General features: G+C 37.3%; 1 protein-coding gene across 18 annotated transcripts; it reads right to left on the bottom strand.

Moving 5' to 3' along the window:
* Window positions 1–333: 333 nt before the first annotated feature.
* On the bottom strand, window positions 334–18332 carry SRD2 (snRNA activating complex family protein). Of its 18 annotated transcripts, none has more exons than XM_088849302.1 (12): window positions 18176–18332; window positions 17840–17998; window positions 16539–16594; window positions 9629–9695; window positions 9435–9490; window positions 9116–9305; window positions 5997–6085; window positions 5431–5515; window positions 5078–5173; window positions 3819–3944; window positions 1664–1924; window positions 334–789 (listed from the first exon to the last, which is right to left on the bottom strand). In XM_088849302.1, exons 2-12 carry the CDS (start codon window positions 17987–17989, stop codon window positions 505–507), a joined length of 1461 nt encoding a protein of 486 aa, XP_088705428.1. In that variant the 5' UTR covers window positions 17990–17998; window positions 18176–18332; the 3' UTR covers window positions 334–504. The 18 variants fall into 18 exon arrangements, with proteins under 18 accessions (XP_088705428.1, XP_088705426.1, XP_088705435.1 ...); XM_088849300.1 differs by having other exon boundaries at window positions 334–801; XM_088849309.1 differs by having other exon boundaries at window positions 8531–9305.
* Window positions 18333–18556: the final 224 nt, after the last annotated feature.

Genomic DNA, 18556 nt, shown 5'->3' on the forward strand with positions numbered 1-18556 from the left:
AACATAGAACCATAGAAATGTCATCCTTTTCCCTGTTCTCAAACATGGGAAAATATGGTAATTGAGAAAATATGTTTTTTTTCCTACTTTCACAGTTACCAAATAGGCCTTTAACGTGTTTTTTTTTTTCTTTTTTTCTTTTAATGTTTTAATGGTGTGCACTCCTTTCACTGTTCGATTTGACTCTCCACCATCAAATTTAGTTTCTCAGATCGTGTTTTGCTATCCTCTAAGCTCTCTAGCGTTAAACCACACACCCGTGAAAAAGAACACAAAATAGCCATAGAATAAATAAAAGAAATTAAGCATACCATAATTCAGATAACAACATCCTCAAGGAAAATCAAAATTATTATTCTCACTTCAATTTTTAATAAACAAACGATTATTACAGCATAGAACACACTGAAACCATTTTCTTCACTACATGCTGGGAGTATAAATCCTCCCCCTTCTCTCTCTCTCTCTCTCTCTCTCTCTCTCTCTCTCTCTCTCTCTCCATATTCAACAATAGCTGCAATCATAAACAGTAAAATCATTATACAATAGAGACCCATCCTTTGAGTAGTGGAGTAGGTAGTAGCAATTCTCGCAGAAATATGAAGGATTCGTCGGGGCCCACTTGTCATCATATGTAACCTTCACCGCTCGAAAGATGCCACAAATGGAGCATTTGTGATCAAATGTTTGGTGCTCAAATACGAGGAGCGGGTATGCTGCCTTGTTCTGCACATCCTCCGGATGAAACAATCTCATGTCCCTTATCACCATAGTATGCTTGCAATCCCCCTGCCAAAGAAACTAATCAACCAATCAATTAAATGGTCGTAATAGTAAAAGAAAGCATCGAGGCCCATCAAAGGCTTCACTGAAAGAGACAATAATTGAGAGGATTTAGGGCAAGGAAACATGAACTACTTGAAGTACGAGCCGCAATTGTTCAAAGGTTCGGTTTCTATAAAGTTTGCAACCTTAAAAAAATCCAATTAAAGCACACCTCCAAATTTTTATCGTAACATGCAATTTTGGTATAAAAATTTCTTAGGATTATCTGAAAATCTATTTTCATATCTAATTATAAAATTTTAAACTCTAAAAATATTTAAAATCAAATAGATCCATAAAAATGTGAAAATCTTAAAAATGGATGATCTAGATAATGTGTTGCAAGATGCATCATTTATGGGTCTCAAAATTATTATTTCTTCCATATTCATACATCTCGATGTCAAGATGATCAATTATAAGGCTTTTCAACATTAAAACAACCTTTTCCGATAGATTTTTGAGGTGCATCTTTAATTCTACATTTTAAGGTTGCAACCTTATATAAACTTTTTCCATTGTTAAGGGTAAACCCAATAATTTATCTCATTGGAAAGTATGCTACAATGCAATGCATTATCTAAACCATAGTACACGGGGGTGATCAGCTGTACAATGGAATCATGGATGGTCATGGGTAGAGGGATAGCTGTCATTACAGCCATCCCAAACTGGAGGCTCGCACTCTCTCCATCACCATCCATCATTTCATTGGATGGTGACAATCCTGATGATCTACTGTTCTACCCAGTCCATTAGATAATATCATCATAGTATATTCTTCCTTATTTCGTATATCTATTAATAAAATGATGAAAAAAGGCGAGAGATGCATAACTTGGTGGCAATACAAATATCCTGCCCCCAACCGAAATTTCAAGTCACAGAAGAGCGTATTATGCATGTCAACAGCTTTGAAAGATGGCAAACTTGTGGCTAGAGTGGAGTCTGGAAGAAATGCTTTAAACTTCTTCAATCCTTTGGAGAGAATAGAGCTCCACTTTTGTAATGCATCATCTTTATTATTCCTCATCCAATCAAATATAGGTTCACTGTAATCTATAGCTGATGGATCCCTCATATCTTTGCAGAAAACATCCTGCAGGAGTACATAAATGACAATAGATCTTAGCAAAACCGCTCATCAATTCACATAGGGAGAGGAGAGTATACCACAGACCATTCAGTCATCATCGTCCAAGAACATCTTGTGCATTTGCATACAATTCGGAGAGAGACAATCCACCATTGGACCTCACTCTCGATCAACATTAATTGTTTCATAAAACAGTGATGACCTGATGATTTGAAGTAAATAATAATGCATTGAATCAAAGTTTACTTTCCCATTTGCATATTTAGAAACTATAAGGGCCTGTTTGGAGAATAAACTCTAGGGCTTTTCAAGAAAAGAAACATTTAAGATATATTTTTTAGGAGAATATACCTTCAAACTTCTTATTTTTTAGTTTAGCCCTCCCTTCTCCATGTGCCCCTCTTTAGATTAGAAAATGATGAAATTACCCTCAACAGCTCCCACTTGATTTTGGCCAGGATTTGAATTTCCAGTGACACGAACACTGCTTTCAGGAGATCCAAGGGGGAAAGAGGAGTATGAAGTCGTTCTCTCTAGATTTGTTCCAAAAGGGATTTCTGAGATATTTGCTCCTAAAAGAGATTCATCTGGTCTTATCTCTCTCTAGATTCATTTGAGACATGCCATCTTTCTTTTTTGGAGAGAAACACAATGACAACCATCTCCTCTCAAGTTTCAACTAATACAATATTGCTATGTTCTGCCTCATCTTTATCAGCCGCCGTTCAATATGTCATCTACTCTCACTAGAAACATCTCCATTCCATACCATGTATGTCCCAGCCATACGAAATCAATTATCCTAATTGAAAGAAGACAATAGTTTGGGAAGGCTACCATCTGCAATTGCTGTCCATATTTGATGGAGAACTTTTGCATAAAAAGCTCTAATTTTTGTACCTTAATTCTCTGAAAATATTTTTGAACTTCAGTATTTCGAGATCTTCAATCCCATGAAATTTGGGAGCTTTTGCTCTCATTCCAGTGATCATACAGCTTGACTGTACGATTATTTCATTGGACATTACAGAAATTGGTGGTCAAGAGGTCATGAGGTTCGTCATTGCCATTAATAAAAGAGAAGAAACAGAGATTATTCTGAATGTGTCACAGACTAACAAGTCGCAAAGAGATTCAATAGAAAAGTTTAGCTTCAGAGTTCAAGCCAATGAGCTCTTTGGTAAATTTAGCTAAAGCTTTCACCATTGGGGACGCATTTTCCTGCAGGTCCCTGTTTTCTCCAGCCACTTTTTCCCTAACTTGCAATTTTGGGATTTGTTTTTTTCTCAGGCACCAGAAAACTTTATTGCCACATTTTTCAAACAACCCATATTGCAAAACAAAAAAAATTGATTCACACGCCCTGAGAAATTGATGTAAAAACGATTCACATGTTTTGGGACTATTGATCATGTTCTGGAACAAGTGCTCCTTGGATTTATCTAGTTAGCTCTCATAAGAAATTTTGAAGGTCCAATCTCTTGAAAAGAACATCTCTGACGCCCATTTACTTAAAAATAATTTTCATTTGGAATATATTGTCTTATCTAAAATTAATATACTATGGATAATTTTATTGTTAGTTGTTTGGTATGTATCTTCTATTATTTATAATGTTATCTAAATATTTAACAGCCAAGAGAACATGTGATTTTCAGCAAATTATTTTGAATAAAGTGAAATCAACTTTTCAAAGAGAAACTTATATATAAAACCGCATTTATAAGTTTATCTCAAATAACTTTATAATTGACACAGCCAAACAACAGATAACTCATTATCAAGATTAACTTTATTGCAACAGGAATTATCAGTGATAATGAGTGCATCCAAACACAGGCCCTAAGGAACTTTCTAGTTCAACAAAAGAAAATGAGAAACACAACTTCCTGTTTACCTCAATGAGAAAATATCCAGAGGGATCATGTAATTCCTCTTTACACATCAACTCATCCATGAAACAGTGGATTTTATCCCGCAGCTCAGTGACGCGTTGCCTTCCCAAGACCAGGTATTCATGAGTCTTCCATTCACATTGAGCAATGAAAAAACAAATATAAACTCAGTTTGCAAGTTCAAAGTAACTAAACCATAGCAATAAGTTAAGCCATTTTAGAAAGTCTTTTCTCCACTGGATAAATAAGTCTGTCTATCCTAAAATGAATTGCATAATGATGATTTTCTTAAGATATAAATAAAACCATACTCAATATTCAAAAGCCACTGAAGGCTTTTCCTGTGATACATACAAACCAACTTTCCTAACCAAAAAACACGACATTTTTGGATTTAACGATTGCTTCTCCATTTTAGGAATTACTCGTGCACTCAAGAGAGGCTGACAAAATGGTAGTTGACATAACCATTGTGAATGTAACAAGGGTTATTAGGCTTTTGGGATTTGTTACCACTTACAGCCTCAATGGCAAGCCTAGTTGTGTTAACTGTCTAAAATTTTGCTTCTTTTTTATTGAAATCTAACAATCATAAAATAAATTTATTAGAACTTTATCATTCTTATCGATTACAAAAAAACCAGCGCAGTTTCATAGCTTCCCCCTGAACAAATTCAGGTGGTTGTCAGGACCCTAAAGAGACTCGCAGAAACAGAAACCATCGTGAACGGCATCTTCTAAAATAGTATACACTCCATTTCTACAGAAGAGCATATCAAATTGACCAAGGTACAGTGTTTCACAATAAGCAAGATTCTTAAGTGTCATTCTGTCTTTGGTTCTCCTGAAAGTGAAACAATTCAAAATACAGCAACATGCAAATAAATGGTTTCCTTTTACTAAGACATACATGCCACATTTACCAGAAATTTACACGTAAAGTTCACATGCACTTGTGCTGCCACTGAAGGAATATTTAGCAAATTTACTACAAAAATCAATACAAATAGTAGTCTCATCAACTCAAAGGAAGAGATCAAACAATGGTACATGCAGTTCAAAAACCAGGTGACTAAAAATAGAAAACTTGATGCTTTATTTTGCTTAAGAAATCTGGTATAAGAAACCTGCAGCTGCATGATGCTAATTTGGGGATAAATCTACAGTGTATCCTACATCAAGTACGTGAGGTACAAACAGGAATATTTAGATTTTTCATAAGTATGATATGATCTTAATGTTAACAAATAGGTCACAATACCTTCAGTTTCTTCCGTATACAATGGTATATCTCAACACAGAGAACCACTTCTGGGTGACGGACTGGTACAAAAGCAAGGGAACTCAATGCCTTCACCTGTTAAAGGCATAAAAAAAGTGAACCAATTTAGAAAACCTAATGCCTAAATTTTACAGTGAGATGATATGGTCCAAAGACACAAAAAGCTACCAATGCCTACCATGGCATTACGATAAATAAGCCATGACTTCAATTCCCTTCCTCAGGCCTATAAGCAATTACCAGAGGACATCAAGACCCAAATATTCAGGGAAACCATTCTTCCACATTTGTATCGTAGAAGATCTAATCAAATCAGAATATAAAAAGCTTACCTTCTTCCCTGAGGTGATAAACCTAAGAGACCTCATGCGTTCAACATTATCTGAGGGTGGCATTGCTCCTTCCTTAGCTTGAGTTCTACATATAATAAAAAATAAATTATCATGCAGTGTCAAGACCTCTCGGAATGGAATCTAAAAGCATAGCATTTAATTCCTAATTATAAAGCAGGAAACTGAAACCAAAACATCTTGGCAAAAAGAAGTTCTCAACGCAATAGGATCATAGGATCACAGTGGATGACTCAAAAAAAGCTCAATTAGTTTTCAAAATTATTCTAGTGTTTTCAACAAATTTCTTAATCAAGAAAGATAAAATTGAGAATTAAACATAAGAGCAAAAATCTGTTCTTTTACTAAATTTAATATTAAGACTTTTTAGTTAAAAAAGGCATCATTTTTAGAAAATTCTTATAAACTAAGTCCATGTTTTGATGAATAAAGGCGAAGGTACGGATATCAGCATAATAAACATTTCTTTCTTTCTTTTTTCTCCAAGTAGCATAAAGCCATTTCAATGCCGGTCCTGGGCCAAAAATCAAAATAAGGATAGAGCATACTTGAGAGCATGCAGTTTCACCGCTGCTTTGTCTTCCTCTTGTTTCTGCTTTATCTTTGCTAGTTCTTCTACTTTTGCAATGACATCACTCTGAAACAATGAGTTGAGAATAAGAGAACAAGTGAAAACGATAAGATATACAGATGCTTGTGCTTTTACTCAGTAAAAATTAGCAGCTGAAATAATAGCCATTTCAATAGGCATATTCATCATGCCACATAATAATCAGATATAAACTAAAGAAAAGAGTATAGTTTTCTTTTATCAATAAATATTAACTCTCAATGAAGTTTCTAACGACAAAACTCTAAACTTCAGTTCCCATCAACAGGGGAGACAAAACTTCTGCTATGAAACTGCAATGAAGGAATAAGGATATGTTCTTCAATGCTAGAACTCTGTCTGTAACCTAGTGGTCTGGAATCCATCTCAACCCTAATTTGTAGGCCTGTATCTCTTGCTTATCAGCAAAGGAAATAATTAAACAAGAAAGAAAATGCATCTGATTCCATATAAGTAAAAGACACTGCATATTGAATCCATACGTGACCAAAAACAAATTAATTCAAGTGATGTGGAAAATTTTGTTATGATATCAGCAGTAAGCCCAATTTTGGTATGGAATAGATATGTTTGCCCCTCTCACTGTACGTGTATAGGACCAATAATGGTTATGTGAAATTTCCAGAAAATTGCCATGATTTTGTTTACAATACCATAGTGTAGCAGTCATTGTTAACAAAGCAACATTCCACCTTTAATACTAGAAAGCATATTTGCAAATCTTGTAACTAGTACCTACACCTAAGATCTCCCCTAAAAGTATTGATTAAGTTGACTAGTATATAATCATGAATCTTATCAACGTTTTTGCACATTTTGTTATATGATTAAAACAGGCTGTAGTGTTTCATAAAAATACACTTCTAGAAGAATCACCATACTTGTCCCTGCTCCCCTAAGAGCTTTGGCTTTTGGATGACCAGCAAGTATTGCAAAACCTCTTCGGGCTGATCTTCATCATCAATAGATTTATTTTCCCAACATATGCAGCCCATGATGATAACCTAAAGAATCAGTTAACCATTTCATTTTTTACGATTCCTTTTATGGGACTTGTGGAGCTACATCCTCAATCTTCTAGCATGTTCTAGGTTATGCTCTACTCAGTTGACCAAGTAATCACAAGTAGTAGAAACCATCTCCTGTGGAATATTAGCTTCTTGGCCATCCTACGAGACAAAGGAAGTAGTGAACAACTTGAGAGGGTTGAATGGCCACAATGGAATGAGGAAAAGCAAGACACTTTTATTTTTGGGCCCTGATGGAGGATTTTCAAGAAATTAGGACACAAGACATCATTAATGAATGAAGAATGGTGGCACATAGAGCACAGCGGAATAGTAGGTTTGGCAGGTGGCTCTAGATGATGAGGATGGTGCCTTGAAGCTTAACTTTGATGGATGCACTTTTAAGGTATGTGGTGTGTTTACAGATAGCCTGTGGGTTGTGTGAGATACTTCAGATCTGCTGGGTGTATCAATTGATGACTATGGTAGCAATATACTGGTTGGTAAGTGTCATTCCAGCATGTTTACAAGCCCATTGATAGTGAAGAGGGATTCATTTAATGTTATTAGATGAGTACAGTAGGATCATCCATGTCCCTAGAGGCTAGCCAACGACATGGAAGATCAAATCTAACTTTAAGTCATTGCAAATCCTCTAATGAATTCACTAATTAATCAGCTAGAGGAAGTGTAGGGTTGGATACCTAGGAGATTCTATAAAGGCTCTCCAATCGTCCCTTCTCCCATTTTTGGTTGATCCATTTTTGGTTTATCTTTTTCTTTTCTGTCGTTCTTGAATTAATCTCCATATACATCTCTATTTATCAATACTCTCATGGAAAACTCTAACGGCATGTTTGTTTGCAGGAACGTTTGGGTTCAAAAAGATAACGATCCTAACACTGTACACTTAAAAAAAAAAAAAAAGTTCCTAACACTGTAGTAGCTCCCCGTTTGGCTGCACAAAAACTGCTACAGTAATGGGAACCTAAACTTTACCCAAACTCTCTTAACTTTTTTGTCGATTACTGCTATTGGTGATCACTATTCACTATTTACGATATAGTATATATTATATTATATTACATTAGGTTATATATATCATATATTTATATTTATATTGTTAATATATATTTGTTATCAAACACAGGTACCCAAACTTTTTTAACATTCCAATAAGTTATCAAACACAAGTACTTAGAACTTCCTAAACTTTCCACAAGATAGCATTCCACTTCCCAAGAAAGAATAACTTCTTTTTTCCAAGGAATGTTTATCTTCCTAAAACCAACGTGCCCTAAGAGTCTAAGTATACATCATACATTTTTTTGGGCAATTTGTGACTCTTTCATTCGATGAAAAAATGTGATGTATCAAAAAGATAAACACATACTAAATATAAATACACACGTCATGCACCCAATCTTTTTTTGGGGAAACAATATATAAATAAATAAATAATTACCTTTATTTAAGTTGCTTTCCATGCACATCTCGTTAGAGGTGGTATAAGAGGGATCCACATCTATAAGCTGCAGTCCCTTACTTCAACGCTTGATACTACGTTGTCGGTATTCCTGGTGAGAATGTGCCCCCGCTCCAGAGAACATGCCTCTGGATGCTTTTGATATGAACCTTTCATGCTAATCATTTGTGATCCCACTTACACACACACATTTGTTCTAGTGAAAGATAACTATGGGATGGACCTCTGACATCTTCCTCTTCCTATCTCTACTATGGAGTTACAGTGCATTACATGCATGTCATCTTTCTACATAGAACGAATTTTAGTCCAATATTTATCCAATCCCAAACTACTGCATAAAACAAGTAACCAAAGGAAACACACATGGGATACATAAATGCATACCAAATAGCACTCCATACACACATCCAATACCATCCCATGCTGGTAGTTCAACGAGTAACATTAACTAGCACTTCATCTACAGATGCAAAAGAGCAGCAAGCATTGATTCCATATGTTCACAACTTCACAAGTCTTGCATAAATATACGAACTGGGGAACAATTAACAGTTTACATACACTTAACAGAGCATCACGGGCATATCTGTCAAAGCGTCTCCCCCTTTTCTTCTTTTTTGGAGCCTGATAAACCACCAGTGCAGAAGCACCATCATTGGAAGACTCAGAAGCTTCACGATCAATATTTTCTTGTCCCGAACTTTCAGCACAAGTTGACTCATTGTTTGAATTCCTGTGACCATTTTCCAGCCTACAATGCAGCATCACATTATAAACATGAATGCACTCAAATTATATAAAACCAATGGCATATGATGACAATTCTGCGTCACAATTAAGAGGAGTGAAACCAAACTCAGTTAAAGCTCCAGTTGCTTACATATCATGTGCTTTCCCTTCTGAAAGCTCCGATGTATTCTGAGACTGCACATGATCCTATATTAAACAAAAAGAGATAAATCCAGAGGATATGCGCATGAATATTAAAGCACGTAGAATCTACATAGCCATGTAGAATCTAGATAGCAACTCAAAGTTAAACACTTGGAGAGACAAACATTGGGTAGCATTTACCTTAAATGCTTCTTTTAGTGCTCTTTCAGCCAATTCTTCATCAGTGAAAACTTTTAGTTCATCGATCCTGTTTGGCAAATCAACAGCAGATTCCAATTTAAGAAAGCAAAACCAGATAGAAAAGAGAAGACTACTTAAAGTTCATCTCCATCTTCCTAAAAGATATGCCAACAAATAACCCCCCCCCCTCTTTTGGTAAGGACAGTCACCCCCTCACCTTTATGTTTTCAATCCAAGCACCCCTTCAATATATTTGAAAAGAGACTGGACTGATTGTTTTTCCAGTTTTTCCCTATATAATGATTTCAAGAAAAAAAAATTTGATCTGTCCTTTTCTCTCCCTAACCACCCATAACTTTCCCTCTCTCTGTCCCTTTCGTCTCTCACACTAGCCATCAACCCCTCTCTCTCTCTCTCTCTCTCTCTCTCTCTCTCGATATATATATAGGGAGTGGATTCTGTACACCCACTCGCTAATCACTACAGTAAACGCCAATGGCCCAGATGGAATCTAGGCCGATCTGTAGTGTTTGAATTTTAATTTTTTTCTACAAATCCAAATCACTTGAAATTTTAGAAGTGCGTTCTTCTCATCAAAGTGCACCTAATAAACATATAAAAAAATAATAATTCACGAAAAAAACATTGACCAACATACCCCCGAAACTTTTGGGACGTATTTTTGTCAATTTATTTCATGTAAAATATTTTTTTAATATTTTTCGTAGATTTGCCTATTTTTGAAAAACACACGCCTAAAATTTCAAGTGATTTGAATTTGTAAAAAATAAAAAATTAAAATTAAAATACTACCAAACATCCGTGATCGTCAGATCCACTCTCACCGTCGCCTCCAATTCCTCCACTACAATTAAGGGTGACTGCAATTTCGTAGCTTCTCTGAAAAGTGGAGGTGCTGCTAACAGGCACTTGGCAGCATGCAAGGACAAACGGGACGCAGTTGTAGAATGCTTCACACAAATTAGCAGCACGGAAAGGTAGGTTCCTGTCATTCTGGCAGGATCCCTCTAATTAAGGCAACTGTTTCCAATGTCCTATATTCTATACATTGCTGTTCCAGATGCGAGTTGCCATGGTCAATCGGCTAGAATGCTTGATGAGAGAGTTCCTGTGGACCGGAGCAGGTGGGACTAAGAGGTTTCACCTAATAAGGTGGATATGGTTTATAAACCAAAAGTTCCAGCAATCTGGGAATGAGAAATCTTAGAGAATGCCAATTGAGGTAACACGTCAGATAACTGACTCCCCAGAGGCACAGCCAATGCTCACGCCTAAGGTACATTGAAAGGGATACAAGTCTTACCCTGTGTTTTCGAGTTGGTTTGGGTTAAATCCAGTGAGAGGATTAGGCTGTGGAAGGACCTTTGGATGGGTGAGTTACCTCGGATTCTATTTCAAGTTTATACTCCCTTGTCATGGACCGAGACATTATGGTGGCTCGGTCTTACGGAGTAATGGAGGACCAGCTAGATTGGTTCCCTAGATCGAGGACAAATCTATTGGACTCTGAAATACCAGCTCTGGCCGGTATATTGGAACTTTCAATGTCTCAATTTGTCCCTCATTCTGGCAGGGACAAGATGTTGCGGGCCCCTGCATGCTCCAGCCTGGTTTAGGTCTCCTCGTTTTACCAGACTATCAACCAAAGTTCTAATCTACCAACCATAGCATATAAAGACAGGTTCATATCAGTCCCACCCAAAATCCAGGAATTCGAGTGGTTGGTCTTATCCAAGAAGCCTTCATGGTTGATCGGTTAACAAAGAGAGGAGTTCACCCTACTAATCAATGAGCCATGTGCAAAGAGGAGGAAACCATCAATAACCTTTTTATACACTGTCTGGTGGTGGGCCACTAATGGTACTCTTATCTACAGCTCTTTGACTGCGAGCAGGCCACACCTCACATAGTCAACAGTTTTTTGCACTTCTGGCTCCCACACCGTTACTCGGGTCTCTTACTCTGGTATACCTCCTTCACGGCAATAACTTAGGCTGTTTGGCTGGAGCGCGATCGCAGGGTATTTGGCTGAGAGACCAGTAAGTGGGGGTCGAGGATCAAATCTTATCTGTGGTGATTTCCTGGGCCAGGTTCCAAAAGGAGTTCCGAGCCCTCACTTCAGTGGATTTTATGCGCAGTTAGGAGTGTAATCCTAAAGATCAGAATGATAATTATCCTAAGCAAATCTCTGGCTTCCACCTGAGATAGGGGTAATCAGATTAAAGTTCGAAGTAGCTCCTTTGGCAACGCTGGACAATCAGGAACGACGCAAAGGGGCCCTTCACAAACAGCTCGGCTCAGTTCATTTTGTCCCATTTGGGCCCCATTGACATCTCCAACTCCATGTTGGCCACGGCACAAGTTTTATGGGAAGGTTTATAGATACAAGGTCAGATCATTTATAATCAAAGGGGATATCCAGAATGTTATTTAATAGGTAAGCAGAGTTTTCACATCCTCATAGCTATTGAACCCTATATTTGACCAAATTTTTTAGATCAACAAGGCTGTTCAAATAATCCTCAAGCACTCTTGGATAGAGGCTAATGCATCCCGGGACGCTGTAGCTAAAATAGTTGCATCCTCCCAACATTTTGTCATAAATTCAACCCACACTTGACTTCCCAGTCGTGTGCTAAAAACTGGTTTGCACTTTGATCCCTTTTTGTATTGGAAATGAATACATGTTTCTTGAACAGAAAAAGTTTATATAAGGATGCAACCTTATAATGTAGAACTACGGATTCACCTCAAAAATCCATCGGAAAAGGTAGTTTTAATGTTGAAAAACCCTTCGATTGATCATCTCGACATCGAATTGTATGACGATGAAAAATAAAGAGATTTTAAGTCTTAGAAATAGTGCATTTTACAACATATTATCTATACCGTCAATTTTCAAGATTTTCATATGCTTATCGATCTACTTGATTTTAACCATTTTTGAAATTTAAAATTTTATAATTAGATATAAAAATAGATTTTGAGATAATCCTAAGAACATTTTACATCAAAATTATATACCATGATAACATTTGAAGGTGCACCTTACCTCTACAGCTACGGATGCATCCGTATGCCACCTGCACCCTTCTTAAATATCTTTATACTTTAATACAATAAAATTGATTTTTTCTGCTCCTTTCCCCCTGCTTCTTTCCTCTTCCTCTTTTTCTTTTCTTGGCCCCCAATATGCACCCTCTATGCTATCTCACTACCATACATTTCACACTTTGTTTGTTGGTGCGCCTCAAACGAAGCACTCCTCTATATGCCTTAAACTCTCTTCTCACTTTTGGCCACAATGTTTTAAAAAACAGTCCACATGACGCCTAGGCTGCCTAGACCAAAAATCCGCACGCCTAGACCCAAGCGGGTCTACACTGGCGGATGTGCCTGGGTGCTTGGGTCTACACGGGCGGATGTGCCTAGGTGCATGGGTCTACACGGACGGATGTACCTGAGCGGGCACCCAGGCGAACTAGATGGACTTCCAAGGCTGCAAGGCCTTTTTCGTGTTTTTAAAACGCCCAAAAGGGCAAAAATGGTCATTTTGACCCCCAAGGTTGTATAACAACATTATGGGGTTTATTTTTAACCCCATAAGTCAAACAAAAAACTCTCAATATATGAAAACCCCCAAAGTGAAAAACTACAGGGCACCCGAGGGTCTAGGCGCCCGCTTAGGCGCTGGGCGCCAGGCAGGCCGCCTAGCGTTTTTTGAAACCTTGTCTGGCCACCTCTTTCTCTCCCTTCAAATCATAACCTGACTTCTAATTCGAACCCTCCTCTCCTTTCTCTGCCATCCCTCCCTATTACCACTACTTTAGGCATTTCTTCTTTACTCTCTCTCTCTCTCTCTCTCTCTCTAGTCTCAACCCCTTCCCCTCTCCTCAAACCTCCCCTCACGCTCCTTACTCTCCTTTCTATGACTACGAAGTTTTTGAGCACCTGTTTTGTGAGATTCCATCATTTACTCCTCTGTGATAGAACATGTGAGCACCCAGCTTGTGGGCTACCCCTCCCTTCTTTTTGTCTTCTAAGGTTTGAGCACCGGACTTGTGGCTTACCCCCTTTTCTTTTTTGGTCTCATGAGTTTCAGCACCTGTCATATGGGCTGCCGTATACCCATTTTTACCACATTCATTTTTGTACAGAGCACCAGGCTTGTGGGATGCCCAAGACTCACTTCTCATGAGATAATTGTAAACTCTATCTCAGTAACTTATCATTCAGTCACCCCACCCCCCACCCCCCCCAAAAAAAAAATAAAAATAAAAATTGGGGGCACTGCTTGTTTCTCCATCATTTTTACTCTCTTTTCCAGGCAATTCACCATTTTTGTGGCAACCCATTTGTGGATGATCCACTATTTTCTATAACACTGTCACTGTCAATTGAGGTGACCCTGATTTCTCCTCCATTTCTGTAGTCAAAAGGCCCCCCTTCTAGTACCAATTATCCTTTCAATTGACCATATGGGCTGCTTCTTAAAGCAGTGTTGGTAAAAACCCGGACCCGCTCTGGAAATCACATAGAGCATGGAGTTAGTCAGCCTGGCAAGTTCCACATAGACTCACTGAGCTTTCCTCAAGTGGGCCAGAAAAATCCCAAAGAAATGAGGTAAAATTCATAAAGAATTAAAAGAAGGAAAAATAAGAAATCATAGAACATGCATACAAATTGAATTATTACCAGATCAAGTGGTCAGTTCAAAATGAAATCAATCAAATATGGAATTAAATTGACAAAAAAGAAAATTACCCAAAATTTCAAAGCTTATCTTCCAATCTTTAACCTCTGTGCTAGTTGATCCTTCCAAACATTGTCAAAGGGTCCTCAAACACTCCAAATCCAAACCCCTAAACCAGATTTGGGGTTTGAAAGCAGATTTAGTCAATCCAAATGATTGAAACTTTCAGGCGAATAGCATTTTCGAAATACAATTCCGCAAATTCAATAATTTTGTGGCTTTTTGTGAAAAACGTGCCTATGATTCAATAAAGAACCCAAAAAAACAGGCTTACATAACAATTTTAATCCAAGAATCGAGAAATGGCCGCGAACAAAGGGATTGTAAACTATGAGACTTGTTACAAGGAGGTCACAATTACTCCTAGCCCTAAGATGTCAAATTGGACAGCTTGAGGTATGTCACAAAATTTGAATTGTTTTTTTGGAAATTTGCGTCTAGTCAATGACCCTCTTGTAACCAACTGATTTGAAATCTAATGGACAAACGTGGTTGTGACCTTGTGCCAAAAGTAAATGGTCTCTTTGTAAACATTTCCGCGAACGAATCACAACTTTTTGAAATATATTTCCTTCTTTCCCCCATACTTTGCAAAAACAAAAAATAAAAAAAAAAGATTGAAAGCTCAAACCTATTTGAATGTAGTGGACAACAGCGAGGCTCGATGTGTACAAATTAAAAATCTAATTAAAATTTAAATTAAATTTCGAAATATAGAAGCAAAATTCTATTCTACTAATATACCAAATTCTATTAGACTAATTACAATAGTAATATTTTAAATAATAATAATAATTACAATAGATAGATATGGGACAAAAAACAAATCCACTTGGTTTCAGACTTGGTGCTACCCAAAGTCATCGTTCCCTTTGGTTTGCACAACCGGAGGATTATTCGAGGAATATACAAGAAGACGAAAAATACGGGACCCGACACCTTACGGCACGAGCTGACGACAACCATGCACCACCTGTGTCCACATTCCCGAATGCACCCCTCTCTTTCAAGAGGATTAGCGGCACGTCAAGCCCTAGTAAGGTTCTTCACTTTGCATTAAATTAAACCACATGCTCCACTGCTTGTGCAGGCCCATGTCAATTCCTTTTGGCTAGAACCTTGGCCTGAAATTCGATTTCCATAGCATACAAGACTGGAGCAAAACCAATATTTTTGCAATTAATTACTAACTCCAAGCAGATATAGTTGGCCACTAATGCAGAACACTCCTCAAAATGGTCAGGTGCTTTCCAGTATAAACTCAAGTTTGCTAAACTATTGAACACCAAGTCGCTTCCATAGGAACAACACCAATGTCAGTTTCATTCTGTGCTCTCAAAATTAAAATGGTGCAAGAGAAGAACCCAGTAGCCTTCCATGCCAACAAATTCCATGAGGGATTCACAGCTTCATAAAGCTCAGTTAGGTTGGCTATTTCATAGATATGAATTTCAACAGGCATGACCTACGGTTGTGCCCAAACACCCAATCAATCCAAGCCACATCTCGCCCTTAGCATCCAGGACATAATTCTCAACATTTGAAAGAACAAAGTTAGTAGCAGGAACGTTGCAATCGCACTCGGGAAACAGTTTACCTCCCAACACTAATATTCTCAAGTGGAATCATAGGCATTCCCACAGAGAAGTATCTCTTGACATGCTCACACACAGATTCTATATGTACGCACTTTCACAAATGAAAAAAAAATCCAGGCCTTTCTTGAATGAAGTTCACACCTTCTTCCTGTGCTTTATTGTATCTCACTCTCAATCAATGAATTTTCCGTGCGGAGATTTCCATAATCATCATCAGTATACTCTGGTACCCCCAAGTTCAACAGATGCAACTTACACAACCACCTTAATAACCTACCCCATCATCATGAACTTTGTTACACAAGTATCTGCACAAGGGACCTTCTCAAAATGATATTTTCATCCTCTACTTTCTTGAGAACAAAAAAACAAATTGTCAAAGAATTATGCTTTTAATTTACAGTCCCTAATTTCAGGTACAAATGAGAGAAGCATGCACAGGATCTGAAAAGCAAAGTATGCAACACAAATCACAAAACACGACAACACAAAGTCACAAACCAAATGAATGAACAGTCAACAAACCCAACGGACTTACAAAAGCTCATCATCGTATGACTGACTTATATCTGAACATAATTCTGCCTGCAAGGCCTGCATCATTAAAAAATAATATGAGCCAGACCTTAAGTTGCATATGTAACAATGCACAATGCAGTTGGGAATGAGGAAGTCAACAATATAGAACACAGCAGCACACTATATGAAGCTTCAAGACCCTCATGCACAAGGCCAAAATGGCATAAGAAAACTGCATAAGATCACTTAATATAATAGTACAAAATGTCATACTCGATTACAGTATAAAAACAGACTCTATTAGGAACTATTTAAACGGTCTCTTGGTTCCAAGACTTCATCCATGAAGTGAGACAAGTGGAAGCATTGCATGAACATAAACAAGAAATCGGCATGTGCAAACTAGATCTTCGCCCCTCCTCATAAACTACGTCAAAATCTTATATAAACAAATAACCAATCATAGGTGTATTGGATAACCCCTTAATAATCATGAATTAAAAAATAATAATAATGCAAAAATGTGGTTGAAGTGCAGTTATTTCTATGACTGGTGAGCGTCGAACCAAATCCAAACAATAATTTTGTGACAACCGAATGGTTATCAATACACATTAGTAAAATGAAATGTGGTTAGAAACTACAAAGAACATATGCACAAAGCAAAAGAGACAAGTCATTGTTCCCCATTTCATTTCCATCCAAATGGCCAAAAGATTCCTGTTCGAGTTCTGCAAACTTCCAATATTTCTAAACATCATCTCAAACATAGAAACTTGTCTCATGGTAACTAAGTATTCACTATAGCGAATTTTTAACTGTTGCTTCTCCAGGTAACAATGTGAGTAGTTATCTTAGATTTTTCAGCCTGATGAATAATCCTCACTTAAATATATTTTTCTTTTCCTTTTGAGAGGTATGAAATGAACAGCACTTCATTTTCTTTCTTTCGAGAGGTAACAAATGAACCCCATTTCCTTAATTCCCAATCAGTTTCACAAATAGCGAACGTGTAAAAAACAAAAAAATAGTACATTAATCATCACTTTTTGCCAACAAAAAACTGATAAAGAGGAATTTTCACTAAAAGTTGAAACCACCAACAACATACAACCATGCAAAGATTATCCAAATTCTTCCATGGCAAAAGCTCAAAGAATTGGCAACCAAATACTCACATAATTAGGTTTGGATAGGATGCATACTAAATAATCCAATGAAATCATTCAACAAGGACACAGGAGTAAGAGAAATAAAAGACGAGAAATAGATATAACAAAAGATGTGCAAAATTAAAGCTCTGATAAAAGGGAAACTTACATCAAAATCCTCAGTTACAGAGAGCTCAAATACAGGCACACTAGTGAGAGGGCCAACAAAACCAGCAATGAATATTGGCCCCCCTCTAGGATACGACAACAATACATCTTCTGAGTTAAAATTTGGCACCACCTCCAACTCTAAACCCATTATCTTCTTCTGCGATAAACTATTCCTTTAGAGAAAGAAAAAGGGCATAGACCAAAATTTCACCTTTTCAAGAGAGAAACTATTATTCTGGAGAAGGCATTACGGCATGGCACTGACAATTTCATGTCCAAACCTCAATTCTTCACTGATTTAATTTTAGAGAGAGAGTGCATAGACCAGAATTACCTTCCCCTGGGAAAGAAGTTGTTCATCTAGAGAGAGAATTAGGGCATGAGTGGTGCAAAGACCGTGCTTTTCTTCTCCCCATTGAAAGCCTCAATAGCTCTCGTTTTAGAGAGAGCAAATTTTCTTCGTCATTTTTGTTGCGAAGTATACTCTCTAGAAAGAGAAATTAGGGCACGAATTTTTATTTAAGAAGGCGCGACAGGAATTGCCGCCAATGTTAACAACGACCCTTGATTATTTCTCCAATTACAAGTACATTCCTCTCATCTCTTAGCAATTAACCCTTCATCTTATCTCAAAAAAACGTATAAAAATGGAAGGGATTGCATACAATGAGGCCGTTTATTATTTTTTAAGGCAAAGATGTCACAATCGATATTA

This window comes from Amborella trichopoda, chromosome 10 (assembly GCF_054954075.1).
Source record: "Amborella trichopoda isolate Santa Cruz 75 chromosome 10, AtrichopodaSantaCruz75HAP2 v2.0, whole genome shotgun sequence".
Lineage (NCBI taxonomy): Eukaryota > Viridiplantae > Streptophyta > Magnoliopsida > Amborellales > Amborellaceae > Amborella > Amborella trichopoda.

Coding starts and splice junctions, on each gene's coding strand:
- SRD2 (XM_088849298.1), bottom strand. CDS start 13,845: ATGAGAAGTGAGTCTTGGGCATCCCACAAGCCTGGTGCTCTGTACAAA. Junction 5,516..5,996: donor GTGAAACTGCATGCTCTCAA/GTATGCTCTATC, acceptor TATTATATGTAG/AACTCAAGCTAAGGAAGGAG. Junction 1,925..3,818: donor CTGGATATTTTCTCATTGAG/GTAAACAGGAAG, acceptor GTACTCCTGCAG/GATGTTTTCTGCAAAGATAT.